This window comes from Lynx canadensis, chromosome A1, assembly GCF_007474595.2.
Source record: "Lynx canadensis isolate LIC74 chromosome A1, mLynCan4.pri.v2, whole genome shotgun sequence".
Taxonomy (NCBI): domain Eukaryota; kingdom Metazoa; phylum Chordata; class Mammalia; order Carnivora; family Felidae; genus Lynx; species Lynx canadensis.
Genome location: NC_044303.2, coordinates 125,385,426 through 125,402,047, shown reverse-complemented (window position 1 = coordinate 125,402,047; position 16,622 = coordinate 125,385,426). Strand labels below are relative to the sequence as shown.

General features: G+C 39.5%; 1 protein-coding gene and 1 long non-coding RNA gene across 2 annotated transcripts in view; one reads left to right on the top strand and one right to left on the bottom strand.

Annotated features, from left to right (window-relative positions):
* Positions 1-16,622, top strand: part of LOC115518069 — a 58,412-nt gene that overhangs the window by 40,560 nt on the left and 1,230 nt on the right. The window contains exon 3 of the long non-coding RNA XR_003970165.1: positions 2,733-2,850. This is a non-coding gene — a long non-coding RNA (uncharacterized LOC115518069). The remainder of the gene's footprint in view (positions 1-2,732; positions 2,851-16,622) is intronic.
* Positions 12,910-13,771, bottom strand: LOC115518057 (mycophenolic acid acyl-glucuronide esterase, mitochondrial-like). Its single transcript, XM_032593163.1, has one exon. It carries the CDS (start codon positions 13,769-13,771, stop codon positions 12,920-12,922), a length of 852 nt encoding a protein of 283 aa, XP_032449054.1. The 3' UTR covers positions 12,910-12,919.

The window sequence follows — 16,622 nt, the reverse complement described above, 5'->3', positions numbered from 1 at the left end:
AAGAGTTGGATGCTTAACTGACTGAGCCACCCAGGCACCCCAAGACTTCACTTTTTAATGTCAGAGACGCAAAAAATTCAGTAAGTGGAAGGCTGGATTGCAAGACAGTGGTTGCAATAGAAAGTGGAAGGCTGAATTGCAATAAGCAATATTTGTTGTTTTTGTCTTATTAGACTCCTTCCAAGCTTTACTTTGGTAAGCACTTACTTAGCAAATCCCCTTAACATCTGTTTAGACCAGAAGGGGCCTTCTGGAAAGTCTTTGGCTTTACAGCTTATGCTGATGTCACACTAGACCCAAGATTGTCATTGTATTTGCTATGAATGAGACTTCTGAACACATTGCCTGACGTGGGCCCACCAGCGATTAGTTAATGTTTTGTTTCAACAACGTTGCCAAGTGCTTACACACACCTGAGATATCTTACACACATCTAAGATATCTTCTTTATTTTTTATTTTATCCCCTTCTTTTTTTTTTATTTTTTAAAATGTTTTCCTGAAAATATGAAAATTGCCAAGATCATGGCCTGTCACTCCAACAGCATGTAAATCTTAAAAACAAAGACATTCAGGGTCGCCTGGCCTGGGTGGCTCAGTTGGTTAAGCATCCCACAATCTCACAGTTTGTGAGTTTGAGCCCTGCGTTGGGCTTTGTTCTGACAGTGTGCAGCCTGCTTGGGATTCTCTGTGTCCCTCTCTCTCTGCCCCTCCACTGCTTGTGCTCTCTCTCACTCTCTAAATAAATAAACAAACAAACAAATAAATAAATACATAAAACTTATAAACAAAGAACAAAGACATTCAGATACATACCTACTGAGTGATGACTTTATTCATGAAGTTTAATATTGATAAAATACTATTATCAACTTATAGTCCATATTCAGTTTTCATCGATTGTCCCAATATCATCCTTTATGGGAACTTTCTCCCCTAATCTAAGATTCTATCATGTCGCATTACTCTGAAACATTTCCTCAGTCTTTATATTAATATTTTTTACTAATAAAGAAACATGAATACAGAGCCCAAATAACATAAGTAATGAGGCATGTCAGAGAGTGCATATTTAATTATCATTTTTATTTTATTTTATTTTGTTTTACTTTATTTTATTATATTTTAAACGTTTATTTATTTTTGAGACAGGGAGAGACAGAGCATGAACAGGGGAGGGTCAGAGAGAGAGGGAGACACAGAATCCGAAACAGGCTGCAGGCCCTGAGCTGTCAGCACAGAGCCTGATGTGGGGCTCAAACTCACAGACCGCAAGATCATGACCTGAGCCGAAGTCGGCCACTTAACCGACTGAGCCACCCAGGTGCCCCTATCATTTTTATCTTATAAGAGGCCTTTGCAATAGTCTATGTAAGAGATTATAAGGAAGTTAAACCAACTAAAGAGACATCGATCGCTTTCAGAAGATGCACACAGAGGACTCTATTAATTTTGTGTGGGAGATAGGTGAAGAGGATAGGTCTGTGATCACTTCAGGGTTTCTAACATGGTAGTCAGCACAGACAGGGTGCCAAGCATTGCTGGAGAGAATATTGTGAGGAACTGCATTGAGGGGAAGATGGTCAATAACTTTTGGATATGCTGAGTGTAAGTTGCCTCAGGAGTGACCAAGGAGAGTTATGTAGTAGTAAGTTGTATCCTGTCCCAGTGTGGCTGGGCCCTGCCCAGTTAGAGCCCTGAAAGTCTGCATCCTGGAAATCTCATTCCTAAGGAAAATGGGACAGTTTTTTGCCCTATAATAAGTAGGCCATTAGTAACACGAGCTTGGAGCCCAGAGAGTGAAGTTAGTGGTAGAAGGGCACACACCCATGTAAAGGTGACCGTTTGGAACTTTGAGAGGGATTGAGACAACCCAAGAAGAAAAACCAGATGAGAAGGCCTGAGAGGCTCTACTGGAAGCTGAGACCCAGAGTGTTTCTCTTTCTCAGCCAGCAATTTCCTAGGTCAGCAATCATAAAACAAGCATTGATTAACTTACTGTGTATTTCAAATTACTTTTTGCACCACTGTGAGCTGTTCATAAATTTGCTGTCTTAGGAACAGAAATGAAATCAAATTTATTATCCAACGAGGTGGTTATTATCACCCCTTCAGTCTGTGACTTCTTTACTAGACTCATTATTAAGTTGGGAGATTTAACTTCTTTTTAGTGTTACTCATTTTTCATTCAATTCTTTACAACCACTTTCCATAGTGGCTTGTGATCATTACTTTTCAATTTTGGGTTTCCCAATAGCCTTTTCTACAATATGGTCCATTTTCTGCGTCATGAAATTCAGCAGAGTGGAACATTGGTTAAATAAAATAAATTTAAAAGTTTGTTAAGCTCTGTATCTATAAAAATGATAGAAACTATGCTCTTTTCTATTATTTTCCAAAAATAATGGGTATAGTTGGATCTTACTTGATCTACAGATTTACTGTAGTAACGCATTAAACACAGTGTTATCATCTAATTGTTATTTGGTCCTCATTGGGTCAAAATGTTTTAATTCAGTAAGTTAGATATAAATGATTATTTTGGTTCAAGGTCTTAATGACAGATCTAACAGGGCCTGAGAGGTCATCTATCCCATCCAAGGCTGTTCCTGTCTTTGCTTTCATACTTAGCCTTTTTGAAGATAGCAAGTTAAACTTGACACATTTATATAATATTATAAGTGTTATGCTTCCATGGCAGTTTCTTATACTGATCTTATTTGATTCCTACAGCCACCCAGCTGCCCTACTTTTTATTGAGATTTTACCCAGAACTTCAATATATAGATGATAAAAGTTGAACTTCTCTGCTTCAAGCTGAGGTGAGAGTTTGGGAGCACCACTCATACAGGTATTCTTTGTTTTGTTTTGATTGTCTTTTGCCACTAAGCAGCAGCCTCAGCTGCAGTACTGCACCAAACCAACTTGCTTTCTTCAAACTATTTCCTTGCTCGCCAAAGCTCTCACATATGCGATTCAATAAGAATTAAATAATGAATTGCTAACATCTATTGAACATTTACCCTTTGCCAGATGTGTTTGTTGTTAAGTGAATTATCTTGTTTAATTATCATAGCCATCCCCGGAAGAAGAGAAGACTGAGGCTTGGAAAGTTTAAATAACTTAGCGCAAGAACACATAGCTAGCTGGCAGGTGGTGAATTTTATTCCATTATCTACTACTCTTAGTGGATAAACTAATCTGTTTTCCAGTGCAGACACCTTTCATTTCTAAGCAATGTAGCTAGCCATGTTTGAAAACACCTCATGCTTTAAGTTCTAGGAGCATCTGTTATACGTTTGCTTTTGTCTACATAACAGCACAGCTGGCTAAATAGATGATGAAAGACACATAATGGCAGGTGACAGTAAGAAGTGCTGTTCGCTATTTGAAAATTTGTATCCAGAGTAACACATTCCTTCTGAAAATGTATTATCAAGGCTAAACATATTAATTATTCAGATGTCATCTCGGATGTTGTACTTGTCAAAAACAGAAAGCTGTTTTCCCAAAACACCTCACTCTTAATGTGCCTAACATCAGAAGCTGTTCATGTTCATTCTAGATTACTGCAGTGCTTCACTTTGGGACTTTTCTATTAAATATACATTGCCTTAGATGAGTTATTCATTGTCTTAAAATTTCTGAGGACTGAGATACTGATTTATTTCATGTTCCAATATGTTGCAGTATAGATAACATTGAACCTGGTCTTTCCTTTCATTAATTTTTAATTTTTAATTTTTTTAAGTTTATTTATTTTGAGAGCAAGAGGGCACCAGTGGGGGAGGAACAGAGACAGAGGGAGGGAGAGAGAATCCTAAGCAGGCTCCACACTGTCAGTGCAGAGCCTGATGTGGGGCTCTAACTCATGAACCATGAGATGATAACCTGAGCCAAAATGAAGAGTCAGATGCTTAACTGATTGAGCCACCCAGGCACCCTTCATTAATTTTTTAAAAAGTAATCTTGGGGCACCTGAGTGGCTCAGTCTGTTGGGTGTCTGACTTTGGCTCAGGTCATGATCTCACAGTTCATGAGTTTGAGCCCTGTGTCGGGCTCTGGGCTGACAGCTCAGAGCCTGGGGTCTGCTTCAGATTCTGTCTCTCCCTCTGTCTCTGCCCCTCCCCTGCTCACACTGTGTCTCTCTGTCCCTTGAAAATAAATAAACATTAAAAAATTTAAAAAAAAAAAGTAATCTCCACCCAATGTGAGGCTAGAACTTAAAACCTCAAGATCAAGAGTCACATGCTCTACCCACAGCCAGCCAGGCCCTCCATTAGTGTTTTTTTCTTGTGGAATCTATGAAGGATTACTTCCTCTCTCCCTCTCTTTTTCTTTTCTTTTCTTTTCTTTTCTTTTTTTTTTTTTTTTTTTTTTTTTTTTGTGAAGGTCTCTCTCTTTCTCTCCTTCTCCCTGTCTCAAAACATTCATTATTGTATTTTCTTATCAAAGAATTATTCTTCGATTTAACACACAATAGCTTGGGACTATTTATTTACATTCATGACCAACATTTCTCACAAAATAAGGCAGACAGCTCTTCCTTCTGAGATACAGGTGTGTTTATGGAAGCCCCAAAGAAATTCCATATGAATCCATCTAGGGCACAACCTGTCTTAACTTGTCTGTCATCCTGTCTCATTTCCTCCCATCTTGGGGCAGACCTGGGAATTCCTAGTCTTCCTGACCCTCTTCTCTTGCTCCTCCCCTTCCTGTACTATGACAAAGATTCTCTTAGTTCATCCTGCTCTTTCCATTCCTATTGCAGATCAAGGCCAAGAGAAATCAAGTCCAAAAAAATGTATCATTTATCCCTTGGTAGGACTAATCAGGTTAGAACTGTGTACAGAAACATTGCTTTGGGTGCAAATATTTCTTTTCTTTTCTTTTCTTTTTTTTTTAAGAGAGAGTGAGAGAGACGGGGGAGAGACAGCATGAGCACAAGTGCACACATGGGGAAGGGGTAGAGAGACAGAGAGAGACAGAGAGAGACAGAGAGAGAGAATCCCAAGCAGGCCCCATGCTCAGCGTGGAGCCCGACCAGGGTCTCTATCTGAACTGAAATCAAGAGTGTGAGGCTTAACCCACTGAGCCACCCAGGCACCCCTGGGTACAAATACGTCTAATCCAAGCCTGTATTAGCCTTTAAAATTAGATTCCTCACAGGTCATTGACCATTCAGATCTTTATCCTAGCTTTAGAACTGACAGTATCTTTACTACTCAGATTCCTAAATTGTTGTGAATCTAATTCTTTTAATGTCTTCTAGGAAAGGAAATTATTGCTTTCATCAACAACTCATGTCAAAGTTTAATGGTTCTTAATGGTTCTTCTACTTCAGTCAGAGATAATTATTTTCATGAAACACTTGGATCTTCATTCCAATATATGCATGCATATGTAAGAGTCTCTGTTATAGGCTGTCTGCCTTGGCTACACCCTGGGGATCTTTTTTTTTTTTTTTTTTAAATATTGCACAAATGCCTTGGATGCTACTAAATAAGAATTCTAGGAAACACAAGGCAGATAATAAATATGAAAAGATTGAGGGAAGTACTGTTCCAAGTACCAAATGAAAATCAACCAAGAAGCTAAGTTTCTAAGATTGGGAGGTGGGTGATGGAGGAAGGTAATGAACTACTTAACAAGAGGACAAAATGGGGAAACAATAGGGCCAGAGAGAAGGAAATAAAAATTTCTTCTCTACTCTCTTAGGATCTCTGGCTGGGCCTGAGAATTAAACTGACTTAAAACAAATTAACAGGAGAAAAGCATACAAGTTTAATTAGAATTTTACATGTATGAAAATCTTCACAAGAAAATGACCCAGAGATGTGCCCAGAGCAAAAAGTTTATATATATACCTTTTAGATAAAGAAATAATATATTTGAAAAGAGATGATAAGACAAAGGAGGTTTGGGCTAGAGGCAATAAATTATGGGGAAGTGACTAGGAGATGTACGGGGTGGTGGGGGTGGGGAGTGAAGAGATTAGTGGAAGATAAAGGTAAGATTTTAGTAAGATTACAGTAAGATTTTAATAAATTTAGTAAGTAAAGATTTTAGTAAATTTATCTGTACAGATCCATCTCAGTGTCAATTCCCAATTTCTGGTGATATGGATGTTCTTTTATTTCTGCTACAGGAAGAGGGCACCTTTCTCATGGGAAATTTTATGGGCTATTTTTAGAGAGGAAAGGGGAGGTCAGAGAGCCCTTCTTGCATCTGCTGCTTCTCAAGTGCCTTCAGCTCAAAATAGTCAATATGCCAAAGTGGCATATTTGGGGTGGCATGTCCTGAATTCCTTCAGGAGATGTCTGTGTGAAAGTCAGAGGGTATTCTGAATATCTATTTTTAAGTACCAAAGCACCCCAAAACTTAGTGTCTTTATACAATAATAGTCATTTATTACTTGTCCCAGTTTCTGTGTGTCAAAATCTGAAATGATTTGACTGAGGTGTTCTGGCTTGGGTCTGTCATGAGGTCACAGTCAACTGATGGCTGGGACTGGTGTCACCTAGAAGACTCTTCACTCACATGCCTGACACTGTGTTGGGAAAGATTCTGAGTCTGGAACAGCTGAAGCTCCTCAGACATCTCTGTCTACCTCAGTATGGTCTCTGCTTTGTCTCTCAGGCAGCTTCAGGGTATGAGAATTCTTATGTGGTGGTTCAGGGCTCTAGACCATGCATCCTGAGAGAGAGAGCCAGGAGGAAGCTGTATCACCTCTTCTAACTTGCCTCAGAAGTCACATAGCATCCCTGCCAACAAGAGTATTCTACTACACACATTCTATTTGTTAAGAGTCATAAGGCCAAGCCATGTTTGAGCAAAGGGGAATTAGACCCCATCATTGGTGAAAGGATTGTCAAAGAATTGGCAGACATGTTAAAGTGATCAGAGAAACCTAGGCCAGAAATAAAAACTTGGGAGTCATCAGAATATAAATCATTAAAGAAGTGTGAGTAATTGAAGATAGGGGTATGATGAGATGGAAGGAAGAGAGAGAGAGAGAAAGAGAAAGAGAACAGAACGAGAAGGAAGGGAAGCCAGGTCTGAGCCTTTAAAAATGTCCAACATGTAAAGATTATTTGGCAGAAAAGAATGAGAAGCTCTGATCAGAGAGACTGGACAACCAGTGGAAGAATGCAATATCACAATAGCAGGGACAACAGAATGGCTTCAAAGAGGATCTACAACGAATGCTACTGACAGACAATATACATCTGATTTAGGGAACCACTTGCACTGGGAACCAATTGCACATTTAAATGTTCATGAAAGCGATCCGGTAGAGAATGAGGAATTGAAGATGAGGAGAGAGAATTCTGTCTGGAACCTCAAAGATAAACAAATTATCCACTTAATACCTCAATTGTTCTATCTAGGTCTCTGAGCTAGTGCTGGAGCACCTGAAGTCGGGAAGAAGATATTGATATGGGGTGCCAACTTCAAGAAAAGCAGAGGACAGAATTCCTTCATGATCCTCTCTCCTTTAAATTTTCTGTAAATGAGATCTAGTGATTAACCAGATTGACACTGGATTTATTTTCCAAGACAACCTCGTGAGTGGTGGTGTGCATTCTTCTATTAGGTGGTACAGAAAGTCTGGTTGTTCTTTGTGATGTTAGCCACCATTGATGATCACTGACTTGATCTGTTGATTCATTAGAGATTGCAAAATGGTGATATTTGAATTCAATATTGTTCCTTCTTTCTACTGGTAGTCCTATAAGGAGAAACTTGTTCATCAAATATTTGCTTATTCTGAGGGACAGCGTGTATAGGAAGCACAGGAGTAATGATTAATTCTTTGCTCTCTTTATCAGTTTTCAAACTTAATGCAGTGGTTCACTAGCATCCTCCAAAAGTGATCATTACAGGACAGTGTATGTATGCTATGCTCCACAGAATCTTTCAGGGGCTGCATGGCAAGGAAGGGTAGGAATTGGGCAAGTTCTGTGTCCTCACCCCAATTTACTCAGTGCAGCTTTTATGTTTTCCATATTGAGCATCGGTGATCCTTTACTGGAAAAGAAATGCTTGCATGGCTTAAAGAAAAAGGATTGAAAATAATTGATCTGAAAGATAAATTTTATACCTAGAACATTATAGGCTCAATAAATGTTTGTTGAATGATGAATGATGAACAAATGAATGAATTAAAAAACAATGAATGACTAGATTTTCAGAAATGAGGGTTATAGATGAGTATCTAGTTCTTTCCAGCCATGGCCTTTGTTCACAGAAAGATAGGCTTCAGGGAAAGGTTATGTGAATAACAGGGATTTGTCTTGCTTTTTTTCCTACTTTCCAATAATCCAGAGACGGCCAGACAGCAGGTGTGTGAGAGAACAGGGAGAGAGAGGATAGAAAGAGAGACGAGAAGGACACCTGGTGTTAAGCCTCTGACTTCCGCTCTGGTCATGGTTTCACAGTTTGGTTCATCAGCTTGAGCTCCCCTTCAGGTGATCTCGAGCCCTGCTTTGCGTGAGCCCCACTTGTCTCTCTCTCTCTCTCTCTGCCTTTCCTAGGATTCTCTCTGTCTCTCTGCCCCTCGCTCCCCACTCTCCTGCACCCACTCTCTCCCTCAGAAAGAAAGAAAGAAAGAAAGAAAGAAAGAAAGAAAGAAAGAAAGAGAGAAAGAAAAGAAGAGAGGAGGAAGGGAATACGTGAAGTAAAGGGTAGTCTTTTTATCTACTAGTCATCCTCTTTCATTTTGCTTAGTTCCCCAAGGACAGTCTGAAGACCAGACAGTCACCAGAAACTCCCCTTTCTTAGTCTCATCACAGCTAGCTCAGTCCCTCCACCTTTGAGTTATTCTGTTCTTGATGCCCCTTGGAAACTTGGGTTGCTGTTAGTCTGGAGAACTTTGCCACCCCTCTGGCAGGTCCTTACAAATCCTTTAAACACAAGCTACAAGTGCTTCCCCATGACCGGGGGATCACAGGAACCAAGGGACTCCCGGAACTGTCTCCATCATTGATGTCCTACTTGATGATGTCCTTCAACCACAATTAGCTTTTAAGTTCTTTTCTTTCAGGTAACCCAGCTAGCCTGCTACATACTTTTTTTTTTTTTTTGGTTTTTATTTTAATTCTAATTAGTTAACATACAGTGTAATATTAGTTTCAGGTGCACAATATAGTAATTCAACAATTCCATACATCACCCAGTGCTCACCACAAGTGCACTCCTTAATCCCCATCACCTATTTTGCCCATCCCCACCCCTCCCCTCTGGTAAAGAATAGTTTATTCCTTATAATTAAGAGTCTTTCTTGATTTGTCTCATTCACTCTCTTTTTTTTTTCCTATTTGCTTCTTTGTTTTGTTTCTTTTTAAAAAAATTTTGTAAGTTTATTTATTTTGAGAGATAGAGAGAATGAATAGGGGAGGGGCAGAGAAAGAGGAAGAGAGAATCCCAAGCAGGCTCTGCGCTGTCAGCACAGAACCTGACCCGGGGCTCAAATACACAAACTGCAAGATCATGACCTGAGCCAAAACCAAGAGTCGCTGAACTGACTGAACAACCCAGGTGCCCCTGTTTGTTTTGTTTCTTAAATTCTACATATGAGTGAAATCATATGGTATTTGTCTTTCTCTGACTTACTTTGCTTAGTATTATACTCTCTAGCTCCATCCATGTTTTTGCAAATGGCAAGATTTCATTCTTTTTTATGGCTGAATAACATTCCATTGTATATATATACCACATCTTCTTTATCCATCAATCAACACTTGGGCTGCCTCTATATCTTGCCTATTGTAAATAATGTTGTTATAAAGTTGAGGGGGCACGTATCCCTTTAAGTGTTTTTGTATGCTTTGGGTAAATACCCAGTAATGCAGTTGCTGGATCGTAGGGTAGTTCTATTTTTAACCTTTTGAGGAAACTCCATACTGTTTTCCAGAGTGGCTGCACCAGTTTGAAATCCCAACAACAGTGCACAGGGTTCCTTTTTCTCTGCATTCTCACCAACACTTGTTGTTTCTTGTATTGTTGATTTTAGCTATTCTGACAAGTGTGAGATCCTGCTACATACTTACATAATCCGTGATGTTTTGTTAACCATAAAGGAAAATATTGAAAAATCCTGGGATCCTTTCATTCCAAAAATTAACAAAAGGAAATGTGATCTTCCTAATAACATTTCTCTGTCCTAATTTTATTCAAGGTGACTGTATAATTTAAATTCTATTGTAATGAGAGTGGTGAGTTACCTGCAGATAATCAATACTATCTACATACTTTAACTTTCTCTTTTCTCTAAGGCTATTTTTCTGGTTCTTTCACTTACAGGTATACACATTTTCCAACTTCAATAGAAGCTTTTCTTCTCTTTAGAAAAAAACTACATAATTTTCCTTAAAGTTAATACTAATATGGAATTCAAACCCATTCATATGATAATTTACATCATTCAAGTTTATGGCTGTAATTGAGAATCTTACATTATTTGATCTAAGGATAATCAAAATGAATACGGCTACAGTCAGTTCAAAGTGGGTTTTCATCTCATGCAACACCAAAACCAAATGGGGTAATTTAATATTGCCTAATGTGATATTCAGTATTCATGGAGTACTCACAGTTTCCTCAGATGAAGTTAATATTCTCTTTAAAGGAGAAACATGAATAAAGAAACCACCACGGATGCTATTGCATATCAATTTTAACATCTGGAAATTCTTACCATATGTGAACTGCTTTTCATTGATTGATTGATTCATTCATTCTGTAATCATTTGTAGAGTGCCTATTAGGCGCTGTGTTAGGCTCTGAGAATACTACAAATGAAAACAAAACAAGAGGGGCACCTGGGTGGCTCAGTTGGTTGACCATCTGACTTTGTCTCAGGTCAAGATCTCATGGTTCATGAGTTTGAGCCCCGTGTCAGGCTCTGTGCCTGGAGCTTACTTTGGATTCTGTGTCTCCCTCTCTCTCTGCCCCTCCTCCACTCACGCTCTGTCTCTCTCTCTTTCTCTCTCTCTCTCAGAAATAAATAGCCATTAAAAAAAATTTAAAAAGAAAACAAAACAAGAAATGTTTGGTCCCTTACTGATTATTTGACTGGCAAAGAAATGGGGAAAGAGATCTATAGAAGTGACTCAGCAATTAAAATGATGAAATAGTGCAAAACATGCTATGATTGAGGTAAATCTAGGGTGAGGGGAGCAAATGGAAATGAGGGGTGAGATTTAGGAAAACTTCCTAGAGCAACTGAATCTGAAAAATAGTAAGAGTCAGGCAAAGGGAGATAGCAAGGACATTCCAGACAGAGATGGGCAGGAAATGCAAAGATCTTTTTGCAGAAGGGAGAAGGAACATCCTGTGGTCCCAGAATTGCAAGGGGTTTTAGTATGATTGAAGATTTGAATGAGAGATGGAGAGTGGTAAGAGATGAGGCTAGAGAGGTAAGTAGATACCGTATCATAAAAGGCCTGTAGGCAATTGTGATGAGTTAAGTAATAGTTCCCTGGAATTCATGTCAACCTGGAATCTCAGAATGCTGGGTCTTTGCAGATGTTAAGGATCTTAAGAGATGGAATCATCCTGGATATAGGGTAGGTTCTAAATCCCGTGACAGTTTTCATTATAAGAAGGGGGGGACTCAGAGAGACACATGAAAAGGAGGCCATGAGAAGATGGAGGCAAAGTTTGGAGTGATGCAGTTCAAGCCAAGGAATGTCAGAGATTGCCAGGAGTCACCAGATTCTAGAAAAAAGTAAGGAAGGATTCTTCCCTAGAGATTTCAGAGGGAGCATGGTCCTGCTAACATCTTGCTTTTGGACTTCAAGCCTCCAGAACTGTGAAAAGTAAACTTCTGTTGTTTTAAGCCACCAAATTTGTGGTAATTTTTTTAATAGTCATATTCTGACGTTTTGAACTTTATTTATGCCTCAGACATTTTTTCCAATCATTTAAGATTTACTTCAATAAACATTGTCCTGTATTTTGTGGATAGCATTTTAAAATCAGAAGCAATTTTACAAATTTCCATATATGACCGATGACAAACAAAGGACAAAAAATTCAAGCTTTATTAACAATTCTAAGTAGAAGAGAACACAGTTAAGAGCTTCCCTGGTTAACATAAGCATTTAGCAAATAAATTATCTTGAATGAAAAAGTAGGAAATCTTTTAATAAAAAAAAAAAAATTAACACACAACATGGATAGACCTAGAGGGTACTAGGTCAAGTGAAGTAAGTTAGACAAGTAAGTAAGTAAGTAAGTAAGTAAGTAAGGCAAGTAAGTAAGAAAGACAATACGGTATTATTGCACTTATATGTGGAACCTAAAAAGCAAAACAAACAACAAACAAAGCAGAAACAGACCCATAAATGCAGAGAACAAACTGGTGGCTGTCAGAGGGGAGAGGGTGGGGGGATGGGAAAAAAATAGGTGAAAGGGACTGGGAGACACAGGTTTCCAGGTACAGAATGAGTAGGTCACGGGACAAAAGGTACAGCAGAAGGAATAGTCTGTGGCACTCTAATAGTGCTGCATGGTGACAGGTGGCAGCTACATCTGTGGTGAGCATAGCATAACATATAGAGCTGTCCAACCACTATGTTGTATCCCTGAAACTATTATAACACTGTGTCAACTCTACTTCAATTCAAAGAAATCAAGGATAGAAGGAAGAAAATTTTCCAGATGGCAGCTTATACTTCCGTCACAATTTGTATCACTTATATTATACATAGTTAAATAAATACTCATGTTATATTTACAAAATAGAGAGATAAGAGGAAAAAACCCAAGTATCAGGGTCTTTCATTTGTTGTCCTTCTTCCAATTTTCTGGATCCATTAGTTGATACACCAACTAAAAATGTGATTCTAGTTAACTACAGTTGAAAGCTTATCAATTAAGTCATCAATAGTGTAAACAAGAAGTTGAATGTCCGATTATTCCTTCATTCTGTGATCACTGTGTTTTCGGAGGATGACATCTACATCTTTGCTGACTACTCGGTCGGCAACCTGTATGGATGTATGCCAAGGTATGATGTCATCTTTCATGCCGTGGAGCAATCGTACAGGGCAGTTCACAGGAATAGGGCTATGTAACAAGCAGTGGTGTTCAGCTTCTTTAATGAAACTGTACTGAATGTCAAAAACTCCTTTTTCACTGTATTTTGATGGCATGGTCCACACACCTTTCATCTCTATTTCCTTTTTCACCTCAACAGGGAGCTGATTAAACTGTGTCACTAGGTCATCTACAGCTGTAGCTATACCAACAAGAGCAATGACCTTTTGTGGCCTTGTGATTGCAGCATGAAGCATAAGCCATCGACCAAGGCTAGATCCAACAAGTATCTGTGGTCCTTCAGCTAAGTCATCAATTATAGAAAGAACATCTTTTCTCCATTTTCCCACTGTGCATTCTTGTAAGTTACCATCCGAATTTCCAACTCCTGAGTAATCAAACCTTATATAGGCATGACCTAGAGATTTGCAAAACTCTCCAATCGCCAAAGCTTTTGTACCATTCATGTTAGAAATATAGCCAGGGATGAAGATAATTCCCGGACTTTTGCCTTTTAGCTTCTTACAAGCCAGGTTTGAAAGGTCTGGTCGACTAAGAAAAGAGACTGATGACTTTGGTCTGCAAGCTGGGACCCACCGTGGCGTCCACTCCGACTTCCTTGCAAGTAACGTGCTGAGGCCCTGGTGGAAGCCTAAGAAGACAGCCTCTCTGCCCCACCTCTGATGAGGTACCCAAGAGCCCAGGGCAGCCATGCCTGCCCCTGCCATCTTCCCAGAGGCCCTTCAAATTAGTGGTAATTTTGTACAGAAGCCCTGGGAAACTAAGACAGTCATATTAAGTTTGAACTGATATATAGATATCTACAAGTCAGATGTCAGTCTTGACATATCCTATGAAAAGATTTAAATAAAAAAGTGACATTATAAAATTGGTACTTTATTTTTTTAAATTTTTTTAACGTTTATTCATTTTTGAGAAATAGAAACAGAGCATGAGCAGGGAAGGCACAGAGAGAGAGGAAGACACAGAATCCAAAGCAGGCTCCAGGCTCCGAGCTATCAGCATAAAGCCCAACACAGGGATTGAACCCACAAACTGTGAGATTATGATCTGAGCCAAAGTCAGATGCCTGACTGACTGAGCCACCCAGGCACCCCTCAAATTGGTACTTTATTTTTAAATTTTTTTTTCAACGTTTATTTACTTTTTTTGGGACAGAGAGAGACAGAGCATGAACAGGGGAGGGGCAGAGAGGGAGACACAGAATCGGAAACAGGCTCCAGGCTCTGAGCCATCAGCCCAGAGCCTGACGTGGGGCTCGAACTCATGGACCGCGAGATCGTGACCTGGCTGAAGTCGGACGCTTAACCGACTGCGCCACCCAGGCGCGCCTCAAATTGTTACTTTAAAAAGGTCACTCTGGCTGCAGCATAGAGGACTGATGAGAAGAAAGAGAGTGAATGTAGGGACACATTGGAAAGATCTAGAAAAGGGTGACTTAAATGAGAGAAGGAAATGAAGAGAAGTGGTTAGATTTGTGAAATATTAGACAGGTAGAACTGATAGAACTTGATCACTCTTTTTTTATTTTTTCACTCTTTTTAAATTAATTAATTTATTAATTAATTGGTTTTAAGTAAGCTCTACACCCAACATACAGCTTGAACTCAAGACCTTAAAATCAGGAGTTGCATGCTCTACTACTGAACCAGCCAGGCACCCTAGTGATCACTCTTTCTTAGATGTGAAGATTTGTGAAGAGTGAAAATTCAAGAACTGACACTCGACATATAGTCTAGCTTTCCCACAGCTCCTTCAAAGAGAGTCTGTTTCCATCTACAGATCTAGCTAAGGTAGAGGACATGAACAGACATGTTTGCACCCCTTGACTCAGCTAAGTTGAGGCAGTCTGATTCTCTCTGGCTATGAACCATGATATTCAGGGCATTCAGACAAATGTTGCTGTGGACTTAGCCTGGAAGGTCACACTGGGTTAGAGTTGCGGTGGCATTAGTAAGCCATAGATTAGCAGAAAAATCTAGTCATGGAAGGAGGAAATAGATAAAAGTCAAGAAAAGCTATTCAGATGAGCTTGGGAGACTGAGTTTCCTTTGAGGTCTGGTTGTTTTTTCTTTTCTTTGTAAGTAATCTGTGCACTCAACATGGGGCTTGAATTCATGACTCAAGAGCTGCTTGCTCTACCAACTGAGCCAGCCAGGTGCCCCTGTTTAAATTTCTTATAATTGCCTTTTATGGGGCACGTGGCTCGCTCAGTTGTTAGAGCATGTGACTCTTAAGGTCGTAAGTCCAAGCCCCATGTAGAACTGACCTAAAAAATAGATATGGCACAAGAACAAATACTCAGATCGATGGAATAGAATAGAGAACCCAGAAATGGACCCACAAACGTATGGGCAACTAATCTTGGACAAAGCAGGAAAGAATATCCAATGGAATAAAGACAGTCTCTTCAGCAAGCGGTGCTGGGAGAACTGGACACTGACATGCAGAAAAATCAACCTGGACCACTTTCTTACACCATACACAAGAATAAACTCAAAGTGGATGAAAGACCTCAATGTAAGACAGGAAGCCATCACAATCCTCGAGGAGAAAGCAGGCAAAAACCTCTTTGATCTTGGCCACAGCAACTTCTTACTCAACATGTCTCTGGAGGCAAGGGAAACAAAAGCAAAAATGAACTACTGGGACCTTATCAACATAAAAAGCTTTGGCACAGTGAAGAAAACAATCAGCAAAACTAAAAGGCAACTGACAGAATGGGAAAAGATATTTGCAAATGACACATCAGATAAAGGGTTAGTATCCAAAATCTATAAAGAACTTATCAAACTCAACACCCAAAAAACAAATAATCCAGTGAAGAAATGGGCAAAATCCATGAATAGACACTTCTCCAAAGAAGACATCCAGATGGCGAACCGACACATGAAAAAATGCTCCACATCACTCATCATCAGGGAAATACAAATCAAAACCACAATGAGATACCACCTTACACCTGTCAGAATGGCTAACAGTAACAATTCAGGCAACAACAGTTGTTGGCAAGGATGCGGAGAAAGGATCTCTTTTGCATTGTTGGTGGCAATGCAAGCCGGTGCAGCCACTCTGGAAAACAGTATGTAGAACTACCCTACAACCCAGCAATTGCACTACTAGGCATTTATCCACGGGATACAGGTGTGCTGTTTTGAAGGGACACGTGCACCCCCATGTTCGTAGCAGCACTATCAACAATAGCCAAAGTATGGAAAGAGCCCAAATGTCCATCGATGGATGAATGGATAAAGAAAATGTGGTATATATATACACTGGAGTATTACTCGGCAATCAAAAAGAATGAAATCTTGCCATTTGCAACTATGTGGATAGAATTGGAGGGTAGTATGCTAAGTGAAATTAGAGAAAGACAAAAATCATATGACTTCACTCATATGAGGACTTTAAGAGACAAAACAGATGAAAGGAAGGGAAGCAAAAATAATATAAAAACAGGGAGAGGGACAAAACAAAAGAGACTCATAAATATGGAGAACAAACTGAGGGTTGCTGGAGGGGTTGTGGAAGGGGGGATGGGCTAAATGGGTAAGGGGC